The sequence below is a fragment of the Quercus lobata genome, chromosome 1 (assembly GCF_001633185.2).
Source record: "Quercus lobata isolate SW786 chromosome 1, ValleyOak3.0 Primary Assembly, whole genome shotgun sequence".
NCBI classification, from domain to species: Eukaryota; Viridiplantae; Streptophyta; class Magnoliopsida; order Fagales; family Fagaceae; genus Quercus; species Quercus lobata.
Genome location: NC_044904.1, coordinates 26,385,928 through 26,398,535, shown reverse-complemented (window position 1 = coordinate 26,398,535; position 12,608 = coordinate 26,385,928). Strand labels below are relative to the sequence as shown.

The following is a 12,608-nucleotide window of genomic DNA, read 5'->3' as shown; positions in this document are numbered from 1 at the left end:
AGAGAGAGAGAAAGGCTTCGGGTCTTCAGCTTGAGTGAGTTTGAGATATGAGAGAGTTCGAGATGAGAGAGACGAAGATATGGGAAAATAAGTAAATAAATAACAATGAGAAAATAAAATTTTCTGGGCAACGAAGAACATGAACAATCATGTTCTAGTGAAGAACACATCTTCCAAAAATATAATAAAAAGAAAAGAATATTTTATTTTATTTTATTTAAATCAAGTTTAGAATTTTATTTTAATTGTTTTTCTAACGTGACTTTTTTTAATATTTAAAATTTTGACGTGGCATGGGTGATGGGTGCCACGGTGTATTTTTAATAATATTTTAATTCCATCGTCAGCCACGTCAGCTTTTGCTGTTAGTTGAGTGACGGAAAGGACTTAAATGTCAGACGTTAATTAGTTTAGGGATTAAAAGTTGTAAAATGAAAATGTAGGGATTAAAATGGAAAAAGTGCAAAATGTAGGGACTAAAAGTGCATTTATGCCAACTTTCATTAAAAATGGGTCTCACAACACTATTCATACATTTTAAAATTATTTTGCTACAGTATTTTCAATTTTCAATTTTCAGCAAAATAAACGGTATCCAAATGGACCCTCATAAGAGTAATGCTTAGAACACACATTTTTACACTAATTTTTGAATTGTATTGAAATCGTAGCTTAAAGAAGTGATTAAAAGGTGTGTATACTAATATTTTCCCAATTTGTAAACACATTTTGTCACTCATTATAAATAAAGATATAATAAATCACTTTATTCTAAGTGAAAACTGAAATTTATCTATCCTGCATGCTTTATGTAGATTTGTTTCAATGGTTTAAATCTACAAATAATAAAACTATTATATATATAAAAAAGGCACGGCTCCATCAACTTTGATAGACTGTCACTCTATTATAATATATATATATATATATATATATATATAACTTTGTGTGTGTATACACACACACATGTGATTATTGTACATGAGAAGGGTAGGACTCCATCAACTTCAATAGGATCCTAGTCTATCATATTTCTTCATCCATATGAATTGGAAGGGTGATTCGAGACCATACATTGTGACATCAGACTTTTATAACTGTGTTTGGCTGGATGTAAAGAATTTTGAAGTGATCAACTTCCTACCAGAAACCATCGTTTTCAGATGGCATGTTAGTCATCAGCATCTTTTGACGCATCCGATTTTACCTTCTCGATCAACTTGGTTGTCTCTTCTGCCGACATACAGTCTGCTTTGCTCTGAGATTTAGCATAGTCCTCAAAGAATTCCTTGTTTTCTTTCTCCAGTTCATTCCACACTGCAATTAAATTTATCCATGGCTTGGCTGTAACGTTATCATTGTTTCTATTGGTACGTAATTAGTCTGTAACAAACAAACTGAGCTACACTATTCTGTTTGTGAGATAGGCTTAATCAAGCCATACTTTACTGTTAGGAGCTCATAACTTATATAACCAAACTAGCTAGAGCAAAAGTCTATCTACTAGTGCAAGCTTCATATAGGCTCAATGGAATTCTAATTTAACAAGATACATACTTGAGCGTAGTTTGTGATCGTCTCAATCTATGTTCAAGATCATTCTAGAGATAAATATTCAACGCCCAATCCTATGTAGGATATTGTAAAAATTTTAAGCCAACCTCAGGCATGTATTACTTAACTAATCAGCTTTGTTCTTTTGCTCTCTCTATCTCTAGTGTGTGTGTGTTGTTTGATGTACATGTGCGTCTATGTGTGAGTTTGCATGTGTTTCTTGGGAGCTTGTGATGATTATACGTATATACTCTATACGGGCAAGAAATCAATGAGAGAGTTTAGGGAAACAAACCAGTGGAGGTGATGACAGGGGCGATGTTTGCATGTTTTGAAAGGGTTTCCATGCACTCTTCTTTAGTCATGTGGAAAGTCATACACGTCTCAATCAGGTGATGCACCTATAAGAAGTAGTTCCGAACATTAACCACAAAAACAAAATTAAATTAACATAAGTATAGGCAGCCCCATGGTTTTATAACAAGTTCGTAGTTCCATGTGTAGGTATCTTATTAAGAAAAAAAGCTCTATCTCAGTACCATGTGTATGTATGAGGCAGAAGAGTCCCCCATAATCCTATGATCTTCAGAGAAGCTATATACGTAACTAAAGAAGAATAGGGAACCGTGGATAAAAATAAAAAAAAGAAAAAAAAAAAAAGAAAAAAAAAGAAAGAAGAATAGGGAACCGTTATTCAATTAGCCAATGAAAGAATTCGTGCAATAAAATGAGTATATAAGCTGGTGCAGAGCTGTATATATAGTACTATCACAAGGGAGAGTGGAGCCAGGAATCCCTTGTGGAAGATAGATAATATATAATTGGTTGTGATAAGCTTAGAGTTGATTGTTAATGACTTTATCTTCAACTTGGTACAATGTAATTTGGCAGCATCCCTTGACATATGATACCCAACAGGAAATCCTCCTACAGGACAAACCCAAACCTTTCGAATGGGTTCAAGTGACGTAGTCCATCTCTCTGACTCGCTCTCTCTCTCTCTCCCCTACTATTTACCTATTTAATAAATAAAAAAAACTGTCATAGCTTGTGGCATGTCTTTTATTGTTTTCTTATAAAGTCAAAAAAATTAAATTGAAAAAGAATTAGGCACATGATATACTACATTTAATGGACTATAAAGTGGAACATATATATGCAAGTGGAAGTCATGTATGAAAAGATATAAACTCTTGGAAGTAATGTTCCAATATATTATATTAAAACCTCACTTGAAGTCCAACTAGGGTGTTCTTTCACCCCCACAAAAAAGAAAAAGGAAAAAGAAAAAAAAAAAGAGAGTAGATCACCCTTAAATCTGGAACTAATAAAACATCTCTAATAAAGTTGTGTAAGTTTTAGTAATGAGGATTAACTGCATCTTTGTTATTCTAACATATTTTAATTTGTTTTCAAGGAAATTTTCTTTTTCAAAATTAGCGAAGTGTGAAAGTTCAAATTTTCAAAGGAAGAATTACAAAATAATAATTTTGTGTAATTTGAGCTTTTACCTATGATGGGAGAAAGATTGATATATAGGTTTCGGAACGAGGTACAACTCTCATATAGATAGAGAAATTTGGGCTTGATTGAATCTTGAGGACTGTGTGTTGTCACTAGAGTTTTAAGGGTTTTTTTTTTTAAAATTAAAAAAGTGGAAAAAGGAGAATTTGAATCTAAATTCTTGTCATTGAGATAATTGAACATTGCCAAATTAAATTATGAGTTTTTTTTTTTTTTTTTTTTTCAAATATCGCCCTTGCACTCTTGACTTGAGTGTAATTAATTTATTCCTTTTTATTTGAACATTTAAGCCAAGGATTTTATATTTGAGACAATGCAAACTTCTTGTTAAAAGTTTCTTTTAAGGCCTAATGGATGGTTTTTGTCCTGTCATCACCATTTTTGAAATTCTATTATTACCATTTTTTTTTTAATAAAAGAAGAAGAGGAGCAAAGGTGGATTAGTTTCATTTTATTTTATTTTATTTAAAGGTTATTCCAACAAGGATTTCACACCAAGAAAAGCCAGAATTCGAAGAAGGAAACCAGATGATATATATCCTTAGTTACATGGGTAATTGATTGTGTTGCTCTCTGTTTCAGGGTAAGCAGCTTTCACAATTGTTGGATGATGAAGACCCCCGCGGGTTGACGGAGAGGATGCATGCACCAGCAAGTGAAAAGGATTGAATTATATAGGGCAGCTATGCGTATTGATTCTACATCATATGGTCCCTCTAAGAAAGATTGGTGGTGGTTTGAGTTGCTTGAATAATATAGTTATTGATGTAGATATCAGATTCTTGCTGAATTTTGCTAAATTATTTGATTGCTTTCATGTTTAATATCATATTTAATCCCAATGCAATATCTGGATGGTGGGCTCATTCATATGGAGTTTGACGTAGACTTGAAAGTTCTAGGTTTAATTCACTATTGGTCTATGGAATTCGAATTTCTAAAGTGTCTCATAGATAGTGAGTAGAAAAGTCTCACTGAAATCTAAAAAATCCCACTTCTTTATACCTTAAATATATATATATATATATATATATATATATTCATTTTTGGGGGGAGAAAATTACAAAACCCGGCCTCAAGATTTATTATTATAAACGGTAAGTTGGTCTGGATTGCAAAATACATTAGTTTCCCCCTTGAGAATATATTGTTCCTTACACTTACCTCCTTTCTTTGCCACCACTTAACTAATAATTTAATTGAAATCCTAAATTACCATCAACAGTATTTAGGGTTCATTAGAGGGTAACAATATCCTTCCAAATTGCTTATGACACTCACTTTACTCACTTGTTAATTAGTAAAGTACTAGTCAAACCTGTTTTTTTCTTTGATATTTAAAAAAAAAAATAAATAAATAAAATCCAACTTCCATTTATTTTAAACAAGCTGAGTATTGGTTTTCATGATGAAAAAAATTAGAATGTACGTATTAGTTTTTTGTAACAATTGATGCACCTAATAAATGAAAGTTGATAAATTATGTGATTGAAATTTTTGAAGAAAGAGAAAATGGATATTCATAAAAGGTTCACACCTGTATCTAGAGTACATGCATGCAAAGAAATTACTCAAAATCAAAATAGTTAAATCAAAGTAATCTTCACCTTTTTTTTTCTCAAAAACCAAACATTAATAATCAATTTGGGGCCGAAATTGAAAGGCACAACTGTAAGGGAAAAACACTAGAATTAATGTGTAAGGCACAATTTTTTTATTCAACATTACCATTGAAGTATCATACCATTGAAGTATACAAGAACTTGATGATTAAGAGCATAGTTCTTCTGCATTTCAAAATATGAAACCACATGAAGAATCTCACTATACTTGACAAGCATGAGAGAATAAATATTCATGATAACTAGTTTCTATGAAGTCATTTCCCAACTTTTTCTGTTTTTCTGTAAACAACTTATATATCCATCTCTATTCCAAACACTATCCGTCCACGTCAGTCATTGTATTTCTGAATAACAAGCATATATACTAGAGAATTCTGGACAACAGTTCTGATGCATGATGAGATTCTATTTCCTTGTTGCGAAAAATATGTACATTGAATCCCATCCTTGTCTTTCCCAATTCCCATACTCATTGGAATTCTTAATTTTCCTCATAATACTAGCAGTAATATTGGCTTTTGTGGGAATCGATTTACGCTCTTTTGCTCTTTGTAATTACTTTTGAAGGATGCTAATATAACCTTAGCAAATATTTAGAACCCTAAACCATGTTTTTCAAGGCTTAATCATTTTTAATCTAAATAAAAAATTTAGTCAAATATAAGTGATTAACCAATTTCCATATACCAAACACTAAGCTACAATAACAATAAATATAACATGTAAAAAGCAATATGAATGCTTAAAATTAAGCCACATGTAACTTGATCATTTTTCATAAACTTTATGTACTTCATATCTTACAGTTTGACTAAAAATTAGAGAGTTTTGTACCTCACCCAGTTAACACTTCGTAGTACTTTTAATGGAAACATTCATGTTTTAAATCATCCTAGTAAAAAAAATACTCTAAAGTCCACAATAACCAGTCGGGGTCTTTTGCAATATCATATACTACCTTTTCAACTTCACAAAGCCACCCTCAGACATTTACTACTTACTAGAACCTTAAATTTAACTGTCAATGACTATCACTTAACAATTTTTATTATATAGTAGGTAATAATTAATTCGACTAATAAAATCTCTTGTTATCAAATAAGAGATTTGTAATTTAATTTCTACATAAAAAATAACTAATGGTTATTCTTTGATTGTGTAGGCTGTCATGCATCTGTTGCCATATTTTCCATTTTGTTCCATTCACACTTGTTATTTTTGTCGTATATGATGTATTCCAGGAATCCCAGTATAAAGGGACCCTGAAGTCCACAATAACCAGTCGGGGTCTTTTAAATATCAAACTACATTTTCAACTTCACAACCACCCTCTGACATTTACTACTTATTAGTAGGACCTCAGATAAACTGTCAAGGACCGTTTGTCATTTTTTTATTTTTTATTTTTTTTATTCGTACTCTTACCGTTTTTCGTCTTGCGATGTATCAGCAGTCACAGACCACTTACAATTATTGTTCTAGCTTATTATTGTCCTTAAGAACAAGATATTATCAATTCAGCTACAATTATTGTCCTTGAAAATGATACTTTCAGCTATCAAGGACCACTAACAGCAATTTTTTTTTTTTCTTCTTTTAAATAAGAACTTAGCATTTCTTCGACAATAGAATAAACACTTTTTTGAGCTTGTGTATACAAGGGCGGCTCTAAGATTTTTTTTTTTAGGTAATCATTAAGAAACTCAAATGATATAAAACTATATTAAGAAACTTAAATGATATAAAATTATGGACTTGGTTTAGGTCCAGTGCATCTAGTGTACTGGATCTGGTTAAATGGTGATACGTGTTCAAAAGTGAACACATATCATTATCTCAACGAGTCCAGTACTACTGGACACTGGACCTAAATCTGACCCTAAAATTATATATAAGGATGAGTAATTGGAAGGTCCACACAAGCGAAATCTACATAGTAAGCAGCAAAAATGCCAAACCAGTGCCAACGATATTCATAAGGCTCTATTCGGAGGAGTTTTTCAAGATTTTTCAATGTGGAAATAACGCAATGAGGCTCTTAGATCTTAGCGCTCAACAGTTATAACAGAGCACCTCACTTGCTCAATTAAATATACATAACATCAAAGATTATACTTTATGGTTGACTATTTGATCCTTAACAGATTAGTTAAGATTGACCACATGTATTCATTTCCTCCATTCTATTCTATCTAAAGTCTAGTTTTATTACTTTCACTAATTTTTATTATTATTTTACCTTCCTCTATTTTTTATTTGTTTTGCCTTTTTATTTTATTTTATTTGTTTTGCCATTTGAACTTGAATGAACTGACTCGTTTTTACTGGTGCATTAACAACTCTTCTTTGAACATAACCAGACTACCTTAAGTAACTCTTTTTAATCTTTTCATCAATAAGGGTTACCCATATCTTTAAGTAGATTTCTTCATTTTGAATTCTATTATTATCATTTTTTAAATGTATTTCCACTTATTATGATATGGGACAATTTGTAAATAATATATCTCTCCACATATGTGCTCGAACTGATAGGATTATGTGATGAGATATTTTTAAGATTGATGCTTATACTCTCTATACGGCCCAAAATTGACATTTTGTCTTCAAATTTTTGGCTTATAATCTTGCACAGCATGAGTTAAAGGTTTAATGAAGGGCCTGCTTATTGCCCTCAATCTCGACCGCGATTAATATTAAATGCATGCAATGATTTAACGAATAATAAATTATTATATGGCAACAAAGTTTTTTCTTTTTTTCTTTTTTTTGAGAAAAATGGCAACAAAGTAGATTGCGCTTGTGGATTTCCATTCTACTTTGCTGGCAACAATGCAGAGTGTTTTTTACGCCAAAACAAAAAAACAAAACCAAAACCAAAAACAATGTTAGAGATATATATTAGACATATTAGCCCAATGTAATAGGCCCAAGCCCATTCCTACTTATACTAGTAGTCTAGGGTTTGGTCGCCTATATATACTCATGTTAGGGTTCATTGTAAAATAGGTTATTGTACTACACTCTCATACAATAAAGATGTAGCCCTTAAGGGATTCCTCCATGGATGTAGGCCGTCAAGGCTGAACCATGTAACCCTCGTGTTCTCAATGTTCCTATTCTATACTTCCTCTTCCACATCCACTCTAGCATACACAACATGGTATAACACTTCGTGTTGCTGCTAATAATAATGTTATTTATCATGGTATCAGAGCCAAACTCCGTTCTTGGCATCAAACAAACATCTCTAGCAAGCAAAGAAGATTCTCACGTGCACACCACCATCAAAAGTCACATGCTTGTCGGCTGGATCTAGACTCCACGACATCTCGCAGCTGCTATGGCTCTCACTACTGTGTCCAGATCTTTAAACCCAAGCAATTAGTGTCTCTCCCTATCAGATCTGTGCACATCAAGCCTTCGCCTGATGAAACCAACAAGACATACATGCTCCACGGCATATCGCGACCAAAACCCAGAAACCCAACCTCCAACGGCAGCCGCACGCGCCACCACGCGCGACCAATGGCTCCTGGAACGCTCACACGCGCTGCCGAAGATTCTCGACTCCCAGCTCGGATCTCAGTCACACGCGCCGCCAAGACGGCCTTGTCGTCCACCGATCCACTTGGCCTGAGAATCTGGTAATCAAACGAGGTCACACGCACCAACATGCACCGTCTGCGTTTCCGGATCTTTTCCACGCACCGCCACGATTTCCGATTGTGTAGTTCATCCGTTGGCCACACGCGCCGTCCTATCGGCCATGTCGACCACCGATCTGCCTACGGAAGAAATATGGCTTTCAACCGATGTTGCACGCGCCTCCACGCGCCTCCCTAGTTTCTGACTTCTCCTCCACGCGCCGGTGAACATCGCACGCTCCTGCCAGCGCCAAAAAACTACTGCTGATGTCATCTGACGTCACGGGATGACGTCATCACTCCACGTCAGCAGCCATGCAAGCACCTCCACATCAGCCCTAGTCCACGTCAGCGACACGTCATCAACCACGTCAGCAGTGTTGTCTCGTCAACATCACGTCACCTAGCTGACCGTTGACCCGGACCGACCCGACTCGGACCACCCGGATCTGACCCGTGAGCACTTTGACTGTTGACTTTGACTCTGGACTAGTTGACTTTGACTTTTTGCGTTGACCTTTGACCAAAAGTCAAAATTTCCAAAAGGGCCTATCTTGCTTAGTTTTTCGCGTAGATTCCGATTTTGGGCTCCGTTTCTGCATTTGAGACTCTGAAATTAGTCAATTGGCACATTCTTCATTGTGGTTTCTTCAAAGGCATTCTTCAAGGCATCTCCAAGTGATCTTCTCATGCTTATCCAACCTCAAGCCTTCATCGAGCTTCTGCCTTGAGTTTGAGGGAGGGTGTTAGAGATATATATTAGATATATTAGCCCAATGTAATAGGCCCAAGCCCATTCCTGCTTGTACTAGTAGTCTAGGATTTGGTCGCCTATATATACTCATGTTAGGGTTCATTGTAAAATAGGTTACTGTACTACACTCTCATACAATAAAGATGTAGCCCTTAAGGGATTTCTCCGTGGATGTAAGCCGTCAAGGCTAAACCACGTAACCCTCGTGTTCTCAATGTTCCTATTCTATACTTTCTCTTCCACATCCACTCTAGCATACACAACATGGTATAACACTTCGCGTTGCTACTAATAATAATGTTATTTATCAAACAACAACAATGCAGCGTGTTTGGTTTAGAGATTCATAAAATATTGAAATCCACGTAGGGTGACAGAAGAAAACAATCAAATAAGAGCATTCCCTTTAAGGATTGCATATGCTAAAAGATGCTTTTTTTTTAGCATTTATAACCCAAAAACCTGCTCCATCAAAGATTGCATATGCGAAAAATTTTGCAATATTGCTACAGTGCGCTCTCATTTTTGAGACCGCATTGTAGCACAATGCTATCATTTTTTAATACTTTTAATTCTCTCTCTCCTCAAACTGAGACTCAGACTCCTTTCTCACTCTCACTCTCTCTATCTTTTCTCTCTTTCTCTCTGCTTCTCACTGAGCTAAAGTCTGAGACTCCGGTGAGAAATTTCTTCAAATATGGGTTTATGATTTGACTTTGGTGACTCCGATCTCCGGCCTTCCGATTTGTTGAAGATGTCGGAGGTGGAAATCCATGCCGAGATGATGAAGCAGCATTCTGGGCCGTCAATGGGTTTTGTTAAGCTCCGTCTCGCCGTTCACCGGACTCCGGTAATCAATCTGAGTTTTGTTTTTTTTTTTTGTTATTTCTTTGTTGGATTACTATGGAGATGGTGAGACTTTGTTGGATTACTATGGAAAGGGTAGTCAATCTGGGTTTGGTGGCGTTGATGTTTAGACGGAGCTTGGTGGTCAACCATGGAGCACAGGTCGGAGTTTGGATCAAGGGAGTTGTGGTCCGATTTGGTTGATTTGGTTTGTGGGTTTTTTTTGGCTGTGGGTTGTGGTCCGGTTTGGCCATAGTTTATGGGTTTTTTTCCTTATTTTCTTGCTGTGGTTGGTGGTGATTTGGTTCGATTGCTAGTGGCTGGTGGTGGCGATGGTGTGTGGATGTGGTGGTTGTGGTATGGGTGGGTGGATGCGGTGGCCGACGGTGCTAAGAATAATTGGCTTGAGAAAGAGAGAGACAGAGGAGGGAGAGAGGAAAAATAAAAAATGAATAAAAAATAATAAAGAAAGAATATTTAAATGGAATGTTAAAAAAAATAGAAGTTTTGATGGAGGGGATATTGTAAAATGATGTGTTATACATTATAAAATTGGTTTTTAAGATGATAAATGCTAAATTTTTTAGAATTGTTGATGGGAATACTCTAATAAACTGAGATACCCGAGAGCAAATATGCCTCAACTGCAAAAAATTAAAAATATATGCTATTTTTCTGATTAAAAAAATATATATATTAAAACTTTCAGTGTAGTGTAAGGTCAAATCATCAAAACAGTTAATTTTTCATTTTTTCCAAACAGGGCCCAAATGTTTAGAAACACATACTCTTCCATTCTTTGATTTGAGCACACTTCCAATAACCTTGACAACCATTTCTTTTTAAGCCGACGATCATTATCCACTGTAAAATGCTAGTATAAAATGAAATCTCATGGCAGGTATCAAGGATATAACCAACCATAGTTACTCGTTTGGGAGGCTACCCGCGCAATAAGATCTCAATTGGCCTGAAACAAAGATAAATTGAAACAAGAGAATGTTGGTACCCGAGAAAAAAAAAAAAAAAAAGATTTGAGATTTTTGGCTCTCAGTTGTGCTCAATGATTTAGGAAATCAAGCATATTTCAAATGTGATATAAAAACCATGCATTCGTAAATGCACATACAGATGGGAGAGGAGCAATAAAGCCTAGACAAATGCTCATTAAGAAATCTAAAGAGCTACACACTAGGGGTAGCCTCCCCTTCCCCAAAACCTCTCTATATTTAAGAATTAAAGTTCATTCACAGTTGTTTGTACTATGCTTAATTTACAACTTAAGAGCCTAATTGCAAGAAACAATCTAAAAATTTGATCATGCCTATTACAAACACTGCCTTGCAAAAATATTGGTATTATTTATATTTGCAAATAATCAAGCAATTCTCATGACATCTGAGTTAACAATGGCTCCAATTGAGGGGAAATGTCCTTCGAAGTTAAGGGATTTTGGCAGCCTGACTCCAAATCAGAAACCGACACATCCTCCCCCTCTCTGTCTCGATAACCTATGAAACAAGGTTGGCTTATCATCAAGTAGAGGACCTGGTGTCTTGGATGTTTCTTTTAATTATCTCCGAACATGCTGAAGACATACTTGAACAGCCTCATGCACCCTCACGAAGTACCACTCTTCACCAATCTCTAAAACACCAGCTCTTGATAAGGTGAGAAGAACTTCTCGGTTTGGATTGGAAATGGCAATCTGCAAAGATCCCAACGCAGCCAATAACATTATAGGCACATTTGGTACACTAGATAAAAATTACGATAAGAATAGTAATTTTTATTATTGAGATTTTTTATTTATTTTTATATAGTTACAATATGCTGCTGCCCCACATCTCGAACCATTTTCCCTTAGAATCCTAACCACTTTGTGCATTGGTATATGCTTTAAGCTACAAGGCTCTTGCTATTAGGAATAAAATTTGTTGCAAAGAAATAACTAAACATATTCATAAATTTGGTTGTAAGTTTTAACATTAGAATAAAACTTAAGATTTATCTTAGGAAATATTTTACACATATAATTATATTTCCTTAAAAATAATATTTTTTAGTTTTGATAGAGAGATGAGTTATTTTTTTATGATTTTTTATTTTTTTTTATAATTTATTTATTTGGAAATATATTCATTTCTAAATTTATTACTCTTGCTAAGGAATAACTATTACAACTGATGTTGTGGAAGCCTAAAGAAAGCATACACGATACTCTCTTAGATGGAATAGAAACTAAACTATTAATTTCTGGTAGTAAACCTCAAATCCACAAGGGGTTCCCTAAATCCACGATGTGATAATTTTCTGAAATCCACAAGAAAAAGAAATAGACAAAGTTTGAATTTTATTAATATTAAGCTGATTTGCCTTTAGAGGCTACAAAGGATATAAATACTAAAAAGAAATAAAACCCTAGTTCACACTAATCATGAGATTAGGTGGCAAAATACCGAATTTTACCAAAAATTCTAAAAATGAGTTATATGTGTTGATGCCCACTTTGGCAAAGAGGCCCAATAGCAGGAAGAAGCCCAACAATGTGGGAGGAAAAGAGTTAGTAAATTGAGAAGAAAACCATTAAATCATAATGGTAGGAGTAATGGATTATAGGCCTAGAAAATAATAAATAGGCCTCAAAGAAAGCAAGCA

The 12,608-nt window shown here is 34.7% G+C and overlaps 1 protein-coding gene across 1 annotated transcript; it reads right to left on the bottom strand.

Annotated features, from left to right (window-relative positions):
- Window positions 1-955: 955 nt before the first annotated feature.
- Window positions 956-2,260, bottom strand: LOC115991124. The gene is made up of 3 exons (XM_031114895.1): window positions 2,094-2,260; window positions 1,850-1,955; window positions 956-1,317 (listed from the first exon to the last, which is right to left on the bottom strand). Exons 1-3 carry the CDS (start codon window positions 2,124-2,126, stop codon window positions 1,172-1,174), a joined length of 285 nt encoding a protein of 94 aa, XP_030970755.1. The 5' UTR covers window positions 2,127-2,260; the 3' UTR covers window positions 956-1,171.
- Between the last annotated feature and the right edge of the window lie 10,348 nt (window positions 2,261-12,608).